Raw genomic sequence first — 15,877 nt, 5'->3', positions numbered from 1 at the left:
TGCCATACTTTTGTGAATATTTGTATTCTTTCTCACTGAGTCCTTGGCATTGCTTTCAGGGTTTGTCCTTATGGCGTCTTTCTTTAGATATGTTTCGGTGATATCAAAACCCATAGAAATCAAAACCGGAGCGGCTTCCAGCAGTGTGTTACATACTATTTTGGAATCGATATGAAGCCTCACCACATCATTATTATGAAAGTCAACGACTTTTATTTAATTTGTCTCAATCGTTCTTAGTGACGGTACATAGTGGAGTAGGCGTAAGACATTTTTGCGGTTCAAGACTAGGTTGTCATCATTATGTTTAATGCGCTCCAGCACCAGGCAGTATTTAGAGTGTGGTTTGCCATTCACACCAGTATTGCAGCTGTTTGTCACGGGTCCACAAGGTTGCTTTTCTGTAGCATTTTTGTGTACACTTTGCTCAAGTTCGTTCGGTTCTGTTCGAAGATTCGTTGATTTTGGGGTGCTCTGCGCAGTCCAGTTAGTGACCCGGGTGGATACGTTGTTCGCAAGTTTTTCTTCTGCTAACTTGTCACGTTTCTGGCTCATCGTCGCAAACAGAGGACTTGTGGGGCCGTGCAAGAGGTCTTCAGCTATAGGCACGGGCGCAATTATGGTACACACCCTTGCACACCTTCCAGCGCCATGAGATAGGGTTACTGTGACCGGCAGAACAACTTCCAATGGAGTAAGTACAGTTGGGTGGACGATTGGAGCTTCCTCGTCATATGTTGACAAGTCAAGTAAGTTGATAGGATTTTCAGAATTAGTGGTTAGTGGGTTTGCATCTTCCGATTGGTTCTCGACTGCTGCTTTGGATTCTTTTGGGACTGTATTCTCAGTTGGGCATTGAGTAAGATCAGCAGTAACTCCATCTGTGTTGACTGTGTTCTTAGTCTGGTCTGAGCCTGTCACTGCCTGTAAGTTCATATATACGGCTTTGATGTTCCGCAAGAACTTTCTTGAGTTGTTGGTCATTCTTGTAGTTTTAGTTTTGACATTTTTGGGTTTCTTTGACTGAACCACTTTCAAGCCACCCTGTATTGACCTCTCATTAAGTTTGAAATTAAATATCGGGAAAGCAACAGGGTTTGGGGTGTCTGGTGTCACAACGTCCTCATATATAGTGTCCGCACCTCCAGGTTGGCCTTCGGTTGTTCCTGAGCAGTTTGGAAGTTGGACATCTGCATTTGCACAGTTCTTCTCGGATTGGGAGCTTATGTCTGCCTCCGTAAAGCTCCCTATCTCGTCCCCACAAGTGTGTTGTTTTGAGTTACCATGCATAGTTTTTGGTGAGATATTTGTGTGCATGCTATGCCAGGACTGAGGATAATCATCACTGGTTCATTTGGAATGGTCATTGATTCAGCTACTGTAGGCAGAGTTTCCGTTGGGTTCATGATTTTAGTTGGCTCCTTAACAGGCTTGGTCAATGCCTGTTTACATTGTCTTTCAATTGTTCATACATTTTAAGAAATGGACAAATCGTCATTAACATAGACGAGATCAAGGTCGGTTGTATCTCATGGATGAGTTTTTTGACAATCGCTTCGGGAAGGAGGGAGGTGTCAGACCTACAAGGGTGCGTCTTATGTTGTAAGCGCCTTATTTTGGGAATGTCTCTTTCAATAATAGATGAATCACTCGAGGAAACATCTGATGAGGATTCATTAGTGTGAAACTGTCGAATTTTGGATATTGGGGTGGCGACACTTTCCAGAGTAGTCATAGGAGTCTGATTGAGCTCAAGGGTTTGGAACTCTTTGTTGTGAGCAGTTAATTCCAGCAGAGTCACTGTCCTCAGGCCGCCGTCGCTTGCCCATTCCGCCCAAGCAGTTTTTACTTGTTAAATTTCTGATTTTCTCCTCAACACTTTGGTCATTGTTAAGCTTGTTCAGATCTGGCAGTTTTTTCTCGCTTCTTGATTTATTTGTAGTAGTTTGTTTACTACATCCAGCGAGTTTTCCCTTATAGGCGTTTCTAAGGCGGATGGGCGTTCTAAGTTCCCAGTAGGCATCAAACTGGGAGTTGCAGGTACAGAACCCAAGGCAGTGACACTTGACCCATGTTTTTTCCCTGCAACGTGCAGCTCAACAGGGTCTAGTTTTGAAGAGAGGTCAGTGAGGTGTCTGTGTTGCCGTAGAGGAAGCAGGCGGAGCGGCAGTCAACGGCTCATTTGTGTTAATAAACACATCGTCCGTGCCCATTTCAATTTTCCTGCTTCTGTTTCCAGTAGAATGCTTTCACTTGAATTGGGAGCCCACGGACAACATCAGTTCAGGCAGCAAGTGCACCCCCACTGAATGCGCCCCCGTAAGGCAACCCGCATTGGTCGCCGCAGTCTCAATGCAGAGCTTGTGCTGGCTTTTCTCGGTCTCGGTTGTGTGGGCGGACGTACGAAGAGTATTGTGGCTTTCATTAGCAGTAGGTGTCACTAGTCTCACACATGTTTTTAAGTGCGGGCATCCAACCAAATGTTGGTGTTTCTGATGCTGAACAGAACTGTGTGGTCAGAATAGAGGCCGCATTAGGGGTGCAGTTTGAGGCATTTTGGACATGTGACGTAATGTCCGATTGGCGTGCAGCAAATACTCGCCATGCCAGCACCCGCAGCATGGGGATGGACGGCCCAGGAGAAGGACAAGGGACAGTTCCACATTTGTCTTTATTTGAGACCAAAGTTTGGTCACAACACGAGCCGTTCACAGCGTCGTCAGATGTCACACAGTCCACACCCCCACCCTTGGTAGGAAGCATTTTGGAGCAGGCTTTGATTGCGGGGGTGGAGGGGCGCTGACTCAAAATTCAGTGTACAGTTTGACAGTGAATTGATGGCACATGCACTGGGAGCATTACACAAAGGGCGCTGTTTGTGCATAGCGGTCATCTCCAGCTGTAGCAGTAAGCCCTCATTAGTGGAAATGTTGCCATTCCTCACGAAGACAGTCATTTCCCAAGACCGCGGCACAAGCACTTACTTGAGAGGTTAGGGTAGCACCATCCGCTTCTTTATCGGCTGTGGCGTCAGAACCGACATTTCCCCTCTGCAGCTGTTGCCGAGTGTATGGTTGTTTTAGCAATCTCGTCTTCGAACGCGTGGTGGATTGCAGGGTAGGTCGCATGTCTGTCTTCGTCCAGGGGAACGCTTCCTCCATGCCACCCAATGACTCCCAAGACTCGGCTGACTCCGCTTTCGCTCCGCGAGTGTCCGGGTCTTAATAGCAAGCAGCAGCAAACGGGCTCGCCTCCAGGCAAAGCAATGGAGCAGAGATTTCAGTATACAGGGAACGTTTTCTCCAGCACAATGCACTCAAAGTCTCAGCTGACTCCACGTTTAGCCGTGTTGTTGGATGCACTAGAGATACAAGTCTGGATGTGGGCCCTTTTCTTGGTGCGCAGGGAGAGTATGTCTCGGTAAGAGCAAGGATATCGAGGCCAAGGCCTTCAAGGAGGAGGCAGATGTCGGCAGAGTGTTTCATGGCACTCATGTTTCATGGCACTCATGTTTCATGGCAGATGTGGAGCAGGTGCAGGTAGATCTAGGTCACCTGGCCTAAGCCCCGCCCACCGTCTTAGCCCTGCCTCTTCCTTCCTGCTCTTAACTCTTAGATCAAGGGCATCTCTCGCCCGGGCGTCCAGAGTGAAGGGCAGACCAAGGAAAGGGCAATTCCTGTTTGGACCTGTTCGGACCAGGAGGATCCACGGCCCGAACCTCTGCTCAGACAGCAGGTAAGCATGCACCAACATGTGTTTACTCCCTCTGTCCCACAGGCCATCCCCACCCTCTCTGGTCCCCCTGTGCTATTCCCTTGGGCCCCCCACCCTTCCTTGTTCCTCCCCTCCCTTTCTGCACCCCTCTCCCTCACCTTTTGTTTTTTTCCGGCTCTACCAGAAATGTTGTCAGGCCGAGTACGATAGTTAATTTCACATCCTTACTGTTCATGGCCTGTAAGAATTTCATTGCATTTTCCCTTGTTCCTCCCTTGCCTTGAAGCGCTTTGAAACACATTGTGTGTAGGCACTATATAAATAAACTATCATATCATATATATCATATCATGGCAGGGCGAGTATTAAGCATGGCTAGATGCAAGAGGTCTCCACCTTTGAAGATTTTCCGAGGAGGGGTACAGGGGCGTGGTACACCCGTCGGAGGGGGTGGGGGGCATAGAGAGTGGAAGGAGTGTTTGGTGGAATCGCCCACAAGGATGGAGGAAAGGGGATGGGACGTATGAGTAGTTAGTTACTCTAGTGACTAGAGTACTCCTAGTCCATAGTCCCCTTTCCTCCATACGTCCCACCCACCTACCCCCACTAGTATGCCAATGGCTTATAGGTAATAGGACTAGCCAGATATCTAAGCGTCCGATGTGTGCCAAGGGGACTAAGGTGAGGTGCAAGCGGGCGGGGGCGTTCCCACGCCCAAGGCTGCGCTCCTACACGCTATACTAAATTTAAAGGGGAAGCTAATTTCTTTGCTGCCACAGGTTCTGGTACTGCCCCCATGTTGGGGGAAGCCCACAAGGATGGAGGAAAGGGGATTATGGACTAGGAGTACTCTAGTCACTGCAGTGAGCAACTTTAATGTTCTTGCTTCTTTAGCCCTCTGAGGTCTTTGTCCTTGCTCAAGCCTGGTTTCTTGTCCAGTTCTTTCACCCCGCTCTGGGGTATTCGTTTTTTCAGCCCTGTTTTCTCAGTTGCCTTTTCCACCTTCACCCTGCTCTGGGATATTTACTTTGTTAGCCCCTATAGGCATTGGGCCTGCTCATCCTGGGTTTCGCCATTGCTTCTTTCACCCCACTCTGGGATATTTGCTGTGTTTGCACCCTGTGGGCTTTGGCGTCGCTTTATCGTCCTCCAACCTCCCCTTGTGTGCTGTCACATACCTGGTTGAGAGTGGCACTGCTCGGGCGAGAGGCAGTTGGGTTGGCCCCTGCGTCTCGGCTTCCCTGCGTTTCCTTCCGTTCCTGGGGTTGGTTGTCCCATGCTACCTCCTCTGCTGCTAGGCTCTGGCGTCGCCGGAGTGCGACAGTTGTACGTCCTTCTGTTGGTCGGTTCCTTCTGGTTCTCTTGCGATCTCTGGTTCATCTGGACCCTCAGCTTCTGCGGAGCAGCAGCGATCCACGGGCTGGGACTCTGCCCACCATGGCAACTGCATGGTCGTCCGCTCTTTGCAAATTGGAGCTTCCTCCTCTGTTGCACATTTGCCAAGCCAGTACTTCTGTTCTCCGGAAGATTCTCTCTGTTGCTTGGTGATTCGCCATCTTTAAGTCTCTCCCTGGAATGGGAGTGAGGACGCCATTGGTTCCCGCTAGCATTGGGAGGTGGTGACCAATTGAAGCCAGAGACTAAGCAAGCCACCTTAAAGGGTCCCTGTTCAACTCCCATTATAGTTAACCATCAAGGGTTTTGACGTGAGGGGAGGGGGAAGAGTATTTATGCCTGGGTATTCCTTGTCCCCAAAAGGGCGATCTCGCTTGCCCTATCCCCTAAGGATGGTATTGTGTATCAGGCTCACCTCACTAGTTCCAAAGGGGGTGGCTCCCCTTGGGTAGAAAGGATGAATTCACTGGATACGTCTCACATACCATGACTATAAAACAATAGTGTTGCTTTATGCCACTTTATGGGACACCGAAGACAAGCCTGTGGGGCTTACAATGATCGTACTCCTTGAGATGCCTTTATACCACACCAAATCGTTTGACTCCCTATTAAAATGTACCCCTGTACACAGGTGATGCTTTTTCCGTAGACCCTGGTGAATCTGATGGCTTTACGCCTGTCAGAGACTGAATGGTAGAGTGGCTGATTCACCTCAGCGTTCTATTAGAGCCTTAATTCCCTTCCGATAATTAGCATGAATGTGCACACTCCAAATGTCTGTAAATTGTGCATTTAGTCATTGAGGACAGATGTAGCATTATTCAGACCTGGGAATATATCTTGGTGTGAGATCCTAAGGATCTTTGTAAGTGTGCTGACGTGTCATTGGCGGGACTTGGTCTGCCTTCTGCTGATTTATATGCAGCTTTGCTGGAGATGCCATATTAACCCTTCTGAATGTTCCCATTCCATTCTGAATGTTCCCATTCCATCATTCTTCAGAGTTCATAATCTGTATTTTAACATCTTGAGAACTATGATCTGCCATTTGCACCACTGCAAAAAATGTTTGCAAATGCACTTTGCTCCTTTTTCTGTTATTGCTATTTGTGAATTACAGAATGGTGGCAACTGCTTTTGCCCCAATTCGTATTACATTCATATTTTTGCATCGGGGCGAAAATGAAGTGGTCAGAATGTTGTAGTTGTGTTGGGTGGTCAGAAAGGGTTCCCATGATTACAAAGAGTTTATGTTGCAGCACCATATTGTTGATTGGTAGTGGGAACGAGCATGTTGCAATTTCATAGGTATCAAAATGTATTTAATCATGCACGGGATATGTTACTTTAGTGTTCCTGTTGGTCTTGAAATTGTTACATATTAGCTTGCATGCGCGGAAAGATAAAATGTTAAACCCACCAAATGTAAAATATACACGTACAATAAAACAAAGAAATGGGGAATTTATGAATCTCACAAATGAATCAGAAACACGGTAGTCGAGGGCTGCTTTGCAAGCTTGTTCTGTGAGGTTTTAGGGACCAGGGGATAAGTGAATAAGGAACTTCATAACCTTTGCGGTCAGTAACGCTATGGAAAATAGCAATAAGTTATTATGCTCTGATAAGTATCATAGATAGTAGATGGAATCTCCCGATGCCTGAGAGCGTGATTGTTAGCGGAGTTTTCCTGAAGTCCGACTTGGAGGTAAGACTTCAGTTAGCTATAACAATGGTTTGTAGATCTCCAACTCTTAGTATCAGTCTGTACTACTCAGGAATCTTGTCACAGTGGCAGAGCAGTCCGGCTTATCTTAAGAGGAAGATGTGAGCTGTTGGTAAGTATACTGAACCTAGTTAGTAATGCACATCAAAAAACACTTACACATACATTTATATTAAAATATAGGTTTATTATATTTACACAAGTCATTGTTAAATACTTAGCACAATAAACCAACACACAGGTATACTTTTCAATACTTTCATAGGCCTCTTCTTAGTTGGTAGTTGCTGAACACGCACAATTGCTACAGGAGTTTGACAGGTCTACAGTACAGTACTATTCGTAATAACGTGCACCCCCAAGTAATACTGTAATTGCTTTTAGTCTGCATACACCTATAACATAGTGATTTTTGGGAAAGAAAACGGTTGGTTGGTGTTATCCTAGTAGAGCTTCAGGTTCTTTAGGCATTTTCAATGTACAGCAGGTCTTTTAAATTCCAAAACGCAACCCTAGCTAAAAGCCAGTTCGAGAGGCTCAAAAGTCTTGCAAAGCAGCAGAGGTCAAAAGTTCCTGTGGATACTTTCTAGTCTCTAGGAAGAAAGATTCAAGAAGGCTCAACCAACGTCGCAGACGCTGGTAAAGGACTCTCTAAAGGGACACAAGCAACAGCTTGAGTCAGAGGTAAGAGGGTGTTGCCCTGGGCACCTCCACGTGCACTAGCGCTCCAGAGCGACTTTCTGGAATAAGGCAACCAATACATTTTCCCCACACAGTACAGTTAGAGGAAAGTGTTAATTGATGGATGCTCTGCGATGCTGCTGCTCTGGACCCGACCTCTGGGTTCCTTGGTCTCATGACGAAAGGCGGGACACTGGAAAGGATCTCAGTAGCAGTATTGAGGGAGGACCTCTGGCACGGCTTTCATCAAATTCTCTGGTCACTCTGCAGTTTAGGCGCCTTTTCTGCGGAACCAACAAAGGACACGATTGGCCTGTCAATCTTCTTCATTTCCGGCAGTCCCACACTCTGATGAGGGGGTCTGGACGAGTTGGATTGTGTCTCTGGAGTGTCCTTGACGGCTCCCCAATGACTTGGACCGATTTGGCCTTTCCATAATGATGCACTTGAAATGGGCAGCAGGTCTCCTGGTATTGGGGTTCCGCAGCTCTGGAAACTCAAAGGACCTCAGGAGGTGGCTCAAATCAAAGTTCATCTTGGGACTGTTTGTTCCCATAAGTCAAAGGGAAGGAGTTGCCCTCTTCAGAGTTCCTCTGACACATAGAAAACAGGGTCAGTGCAGCTGTGGTCGCTTCGCTTTGTTGCAAAGGGTCTGCAGGCGTATCTGGTCGTCTTCTTCAGTTACTTCAGTTTCCAGGGGTCGACTTGTGTTTCGCTCCAGGAGCCTCAACTTTTATACAGTTCCAGCACTCACTCCTCTGCAGGCTCTCTCTGCAATTACACAAAGGGGCGTATGGCTGTCCAATCAGGACAGGCAGACCCCCAGTGGGAGCTGGTTCTATTCAGGCCCTCTGGCAGACAAAATACAGGGGGGGAATTCCTCCCCCTCTTTCTGGCTGCCCAGACACACTGGAGCCTAGGCGGGGACACTGAAGGGTTCCCAACAAAGACAAAACACACACACAGACATCTCCCTCCCAGAATGGTAGAAAAAGCACTAACAAAGAACAACCATGCTAAAAATGGCAACGAAAGAAGGCGGCCCCCAAGTTAGTACTTCAGTGCATCTATTGTGCACTAGCAGGGCTATGGACATAGTCTGCGGTAGACAAATCACACAATAGTTGGTAGAACTCGTCCACTGCCACCAGCCATAACTAGGAGGTTGTGACTAAAAGGTCACAGAAGCAGAGAGAAGGGGGATGTTAGGTATCCCTTTGGCACTCCACATAAAATGGTGTGCCAATCTCTCGGAATATGAAGTTTTAGGAGAGATACTAGTATCTCTCTATCCTTAAGAACTGTAGTTACTCTATCATATAGAAAAGAATCTCTAAGGATGTCCCAAACTGTCCCTGGCAACACTGCCCATAAGGAGCTGTGTGCTGCAATAGTAAAATTCAGATGCCTTAAAGCGGTATGGAGAAAAATAGACCCCATAGGACAGATATGATAGAAGGAACAGAGTTCCAAATGACAGCACAAAAGAATGAATGAGCAGAAAAAGGCTCCACTTATTCAGGATTAAAGAGAAAGGTCCAGAAGGCCACCAAAATGTACTGGGGGTCTCACTAGGAGAGGTGATGAAGCATACTAATGTTAAATCTCCCCAACAGTGACAGAAGGCCTTTCATTACTTATTTTTGGCAGTAGTAAAACGTGGCGTCAGCCAGTGTCTAAGGCTGTTCAGGAATTTCAATTGTGCAATGAAGTGGGAGTTTTGGAGATTGGAAAGTTTCAATGGAACGTGACCTGTGGAATGAGGTAACATCACTAACTCAAAGAGAAATCATTCACACAGCCTGTCTCATATCACGGGGGAATATTCATGCGAGCCACGTGCAAATCAAGAGTTTGGGTGTAAACGGCTTAGGCCAGTTCTTGCTAGTAATGAATTCTGTTTCAATACCTATGTTTAACCATGGGCTGATGTCATGACCTACTACGGACGAATCCTAAGAAGAGGTGTGTTATGAATATGATCTGAAGAGGACTATTAAGATAAAACTGGCCAATCAAAATGTAGGAATTGGCAAAAGGTGGGATTTCTTTGAAGAGGGTTTTGTCCTATCATGTTTGGTGGGTGGATTTCAATAAAGTATTTGGTAGTGTTTTAACTGTTCCAGAAATGAATAAAAGATGTAAACTGATGTGGTTTGTTGAGATTTGGGTTAGTTTGGTCCTGCAACACCATCTAACTGCTCCCCTGAGAATTGCGTAATAAACTTGCATTATGTACAACCATGTACTCTTTTGTAAAATGGTGGGCCTGTTTGGGTTATTGTGATTAAAGGTCCATTCACTCAGTAGGTTTGCCGTCTGACACATCCCCAATGTCCCTTCTTTCACATTGGAAAAGGTAGCAACATTGTTTTTTGTTCCTTATTGAATAAACAAACACTTGAATAATCAGTTAATGACCTCCAATTTCTTTCTTTCATTTAAATGGTATGTAATGGTGCTCCAGGATAATTTGGAGCAAATCTTCTGGGAAAAACCATGTCATTCTATCACAAAAATCTTTATTAAATTGAATTGGGGCAAAACCTGCTCCAGTCAATATTACTTTAGCAGAAAAACTTGTGCTGAGTGTGTCCATGCAAAATGTTCAGCTCTGCTGTCAGAGAAACCAGAAGGTGTCTCACCCACTGGTGCCTGGGGATCCGTCATTCAGGTGGCCAGGACACGGCCATCGCTTTTGGTTCCAGTTCCTGGAGGTGGACCAATGCGGGAAGATCACCTGGCTGAGGAGTCTTCTGGGAGTGGGACACCGGATGGTGAGACTCTGTATTTCTCCCCGTGCAACACCTTTACCCCATCCTACCAGGTAGGATACATGGGAAATGTACCCCCTGCCCCTTTTCCCAGCACTTTCACATGGACAGCACGCTCTGGGAGAAAACAGACTTGCATCCAAGCAGTGTATCTGACATGTCCCGCTAATCTGGTCAGGCAATTACTGACTATCACTCACACCTGAGTTCCATTAGACTTCCGCACAAGGATAAAAGGTGGAGCACGAAAGCACACTGTGAGCGAGGCAAAGCACGCAAAGGTACAGCAGTTTGAAGTCGGCAGCTGTACGGGGGAAGAAAGACTGCAAACCAAGAAGGGTTCGTGAGAAGGGAATTACCCTTGTTTTTTTTGGCCAGACGCCATTACTTTAAAAAAACCTTCGAGGCAGAAAGCAGGAACCCAGGCTAAAGAATCCTGCACTGTGTGTCGGAGTTTCCAAAGGCCTTCCCATGCAGCTGACAAAGGCGGGGAGGAGCAGCAGCAGCCACTGTGGTATCGTCCTTGGCTCCAAGAGAAAAGTACCAGAAAGAGCAACACAGCCGGTGAGTTGGGGAGACTGATACAAGACCGGTCTGTGTTGAACTCTAGTTTGCAAGCAGCAACATTGTATAATGAGCGCTGGAACGAACATTGTTAAACTGCTAATGAATGTTTGAACTTGAGAAGAAAAGATACAATACCGTTGACGGAGTGGTCCGGCACTGTGGGTGTGCCCAATCGAAAGTCTCTGTAAGGTATTCCGCCAATAGAAACGAAAGTTGAAGATTGATGGGAATAATTGTGTGAAGTTAATCGAAGTGGTCATGCAACGGTTTAAGCAAAGCCCATCCCACATTCGAAAGACTTCGATTTTGATATCAAGAGGATCCGAGCCCGAACGCGGGAGATCCATGGTCTGAGCCCGAACGAGGGAGACCAAGTGTGAATATTGTGATAAAAGGAGGTCTCAGCCTAGAGAGGGAGACCCATGATGAACATTGAAAGCGGGAACTTGTGCATGTAAAAATTCTGATAGAAATGGAACTTTGAGACTTTTGTTATTAAAACAGACCCTCTGCAGTAAGGATGTTATTTGAAAGAGGCTTTGGCAGAAGGTCCTAATGTCTGTGCTTTGAACTGTATCCTCGTGCTAAGAAGCCAGTGTGTGTGTGTGAAGCTCGAATGTGCCACCTTGCCCCGTGCTGAAAACGAACCGTCCTGAGATAATATTTCTTGAACACTTTTCTTTTGCATACACCATTGTCCCACTCTCTTTTGTATTTAGAAATAAGGATTGGCAATAGGTTTATTAGTATAGGCAATTTTATTTGATGGAGACTTGACTAGGAGTGCTTTTTTATTTTTTGATGGTCATAGCTTGCTCCCATCCTTTGCTTTAGGTTTAGAAAGGCATTCTACCAACCCATTTGAAGTTCAATAAATGCCCTTGAACTGTGATCTTGTGTCTGTCTTCACTGTTTGATACCATGCCTTTCTTACTGCTGCAAACATTCGATAATCTAGATCCTGGTGTTTAATCTTGAAATGAATGATGATGCAGAGATGTTTAGTGTGATCGAAAAACGAAAACCTGAGAATGCTTTCATGTGTTTAAGAATGCTACAACATTTATTTAATCTGTATGTCTCCTTTCAGCTCCCGAACCATATAGTGAAGTATACAACCTTGTCTCTTTTATCGTCGATATTGAGGAGAGCACAGAATACAATTGATCATTGTTTGAATGAAGAACTGTGGAAAAAGTCGGAAATCTATTCGCCTGCTCTTATGGAAGAATTCTCACAAAAGTTCAGAGAAGCACTTAGCAAGGTACACAATTGTTTGGCTTTAAATCAATACATTCTCTGACGTTTTATTCTCAGGCTACTCATGCATGGAAATTCTTAACAGCCACAAAAACACTAATATTTTGTGTACACCAACCCCCATCTTGTGCTATAAGGCATACAAATATAATATGGTACAATAACATACTCTTATTGCTATGCACTCCTACATCAGCAAATGATAATAAAAAGAGAAAACTGACTAGAACCAACCCCCCACAATGCTTAGCAACAAACATGTTTGAAACAAACAGCACAAAATTAATACTGTTAAGAGAAAATTCCACATGAACAAGCGTGTACAGTTGTATCCGCAGTGAGATCAGGATGGCACTCACTTGGGGAAACGGGTCAGAGTATTAAATAAAATCTGAGAAAAGGTAAGGCGACTCGCAAAAAGGGGAAACTATTTACTTTTAACTTTCCACGAGGAAACCAGCCCTGCATGGAGAAACTGGGTGGCACGGATGCAGCGATCTATGGGCATTTGTTGGCTAAACACTGGGCCAGCAAATAATCTGCCTAACACTACTGGAGGGCAAATATGTCTAGGGCTGTGACTCAAAGCTGGGAACGGCCCTGACCATTTTGAATGTGCCATCCAACGTGTTTGAATGGATGCATCGCTAGGTTTAGAGGCTGGATTTACCCGTCTGCTCTAAATCACCCATACAAAAGGTGGTCTGTGCCATTACACCGTTTTTATTAGTATTTTATTTAATTTGTACAGTTCAATGCTGAGACTGGCCCTGAAGACTAAGACGATGCTGCAACCACAGAACTGTGCTGAAGCTCTGCCGGATGTGCAGCCCTTCATAAACCTGCCCTGATGGTGAAGCTCTGCTCATGTTTGTGCATCAGTGCCTTGTTTACTTCACTCAGTGGGTCCAACCAAGTAGACTCTTCTGATGATTACCCAACCCCCAAAAGCCTGCACTGGATGACCATGAATGGAAACACAAGGGTACAGCCATGAGAACACTGGTAAACATACAGGACAAAGAAGTCTGGGATTACAAAGCATAAGAATTACAATTGTGACACATTTGATCTACAAAGAATACTGGTACCTTGGAACGATAAACCAACTTACTTGCTGCAGTCACCGGATCACTGATGCACTGTCCTGCCATTGGTACAGCTGTTGCTGACTGGTTCCTGTGCTGACAAGCAGTATTAATCTTTTTCCCCTTTTAACATTGTCATCCCCAGCTTCTGGCTGTTTCGTTGGACTAAGAAATAGGGGTTGAGGGGGCAGAGGGAGACCCTCTTTTTTTGTTTAAGGGGGGCCTGACTCGAGAGGGTATGTCACATAAGAGAGAGATGAGTCAGAAGCTACCCCTGTTTAAATACACAGGTAAGGGTTGCAGTCACGAATGCACAACTGCAGTATCGGGAAGAGTATCGGGTGCAACCAATCCCTGCAAGCTATATTCCTCCCTGTACATCACAAGAGTTAACAGACTAGAAACTTGATTAGTCTTGCTCCAGTTCGGCTTCACCTCTGGGTTGCGTGCTAAAAACCATGCGAATACCAGACACTGCCCTCTCACCTCAATAGAGATGTGTAAAAGTTATAATATCTGCTAAGTGTCTATTCTAAGAAAATTCTCACCTGCAAAAGTAGATCAAATCTATTGAAGTATTACCTTTTGTGGACATTCCTTTATTTGAACCAGTAGCTTCTTCTACCCCATTTCAATCGCCCCATGCAGCACTAATGAAAGAAAATGTACCTGGGTTGATTGAACACGCTACAAACACTTCGAAAGTACAGTGAGCTTCTTTACATCACGGCTGTGACCTTGGAGCTTGAACACAAGCCTTAGGACATTGCTTCTGACACTTCTAATAATTGTTATTCCGGCAGCAGATTTGACAAATTCCACAAAATCTGATTTAGAACTTCTTCGATGGGAGACTTGAAAAAGTGATTGATCATTTGGCTATTTGTTTTTGGATACTACAAGCCACATGTCTTCACTGGTGTATACATATTTTTTTGTACCATATTGACATGTGCAGAAACTCATGTTCTAACAGAGAAAGGTAGTGCTTGATATCTATTAACTTTCAATTCGTTCACTCTACATTTTGATTGTTTTCCTTGTGGTTTTGCATCTCTAAATTTGAGTGTAAAATGCCTTGAACAGCATCTTGTTTCTTTGGCAATACAGCCAAGGTTTTGGGGAGAGGAAAAAGGGTGGGTTCTTTCTGTTTTTAAGGGAACTTAATGTTTTTTTCATGGCATGATACTTTCAGAGGGCAAGCATACCAAATTCTCCAGTATCTGGGTAATCCCATCAATTTCTAACAGTGGGCCAATAGTAGAAGTGCTTTTGCAATATGCAATATTTAGAAGCCTGGATGAGGAATGACACTGAGGGAGCTTCATCAAGCAGGTTATTTAAAAAAGAACATCTAGGTAAAGTAAGGGTGCAGAAGTATGGGGCTGACACACAGGTGTTTTGTTATGTTATTAGGCATTTGTATGTAGTGCCTTTCACCATTGGTATGATCTCAACACGCTGTGGGTTGAATGCCCTTGGGAACCGCAGTCCAGATCAGTGGCGAAAGTAGGGTGATAAATAGTGCGTGTGTGCAATCCGTATGTGTGCAGCAAAACTAAATTTTGTGTTGGGTAGCTGCATTATAATGATGGGAGTAGTGTGGAGGTTGTGTGAGACCAGTAGTATGTGTGCAGCTAGGCCAAATTGTCTTGCGTAGCTGCATTCTAGCAGAGGTGGTGCTTGTATATGAGATTGTGTGAAGCTAGGACGAAATTAATCTTGGGTGGATAGCCACAATCTGTTTTTTTGGTGCAGAGGAGGGAGTCAGCATATTGGTAGGTATGTGTGAAAATACTGTGCAGTTGGAAAAGGTCCCCTGTTCCTGATTACTTTCTTGTGCCTGCTGAATTAACTTGTGCTCCCTATTATAAAGGTTTGGTGCTTTAGTTCTCCAAGAACCTCTCGGTCTAGTGTGGACTCAATTCTGTTTCGCCAAGCATGGCCATACCTCCTTCTGGCTTAACAATATAGTCCATGTTAAGTTTGGCTGCTTCCCAAACCTGCTGTACCAGGCTATTAGCTTCTCTATGCTTTGGAGTGTTGAGTGTTTAGGTCTAGGCCTGGCAGGGGCTGCAAAGTGTAGTGGCCATTCTAGTGGTAACAGTCCTGGTGATTTACTAGTCCACGCGATTGCAGATCTACAGTCCGCCATCCCTGTTTCTAACTGAGTGGGTAATTGCTCGTTGGTTAACACCTTTTCGTTAAGCAATTACATCCAGCTCTGTTCTGTCGGAATTATGAGTACTTCCTACATACGTAGTTGGGTACTCAATGAGGCAAAACTAAATGTTGATGCCTTGAAGGTTTACAATAAATCCTAACCTATGGCATTGCTCTGGGCAACCCTACAGACAATTGTTCTTTGCCTGCCAAGCCATTACAAAAGGGGTAAAACCATATGCAAATCAGGCTTGGTCCCACCCCAAAAGGGGCAGTCCAGCCCGAACTTCTTGGTCACATCCCTAGTGCACAAGACCACAAGCATCGCCAAACATGTTTTCGGCCTCATTGGTCCTCATCAGTGTGGAGTAGCTTGGGTCTCTAAGATCAGCAGGCACAGGACCCACAGCTGGGCATACCCGTCCCACTTTGGGTGACTGTAGGCCTTTACAAAAATCACATGGTCGTTTGAACACACCTGCGCGCTACCAGTGATGGTCATTTCC

The 15,877-nt window shown here is 45.4% G+C and overlaps 1 protein-coding gene across 1 annotated transcript in view; it reads left to right on the top strand.

Annotated features, from left to right (window-relative positions):
• The window catches only part of URB1 (URB1 ribosome biogenesis homolog), a 2,274,827-nt gene that overhangs the window by 595,906 nt on the left and 1,663,044 nt on the right, over nucleotides 1-15,877 (top strand). Inside the window, exon 11 of the mRNA XM_069636341.1 lies at nucleotides 11,951-12,124. Within this exon, the coding sequence (XP_069492442.1) occupies nucleotides 11,951-12,124 (174 nt within the window). The remainder of the gene's footprint in view (nucleotides 1-11,950; nucleotides 12,125-15,877) is intronic.

The sequence above is a fragment of the Ambystoma mexicanum genome, chromosome 7p (genome assembly GCF_040938575.1).
Source record: "Ambystoma mexicanum isolate Mex_15411 chromosome 7p, UKY_AmexF1_1, whole genome shotgun sequence".
NCBI lineage: Eukaryota > Metazoa > Chordata > Amphibia > Caudata > Ambystomatidae > Ambystoma > Ambystoma mexicanum.
Note: the sequence above shows the minus strand (reverse complement) of the source record. Positions and strands in the feature narration are given on the sequence as shown.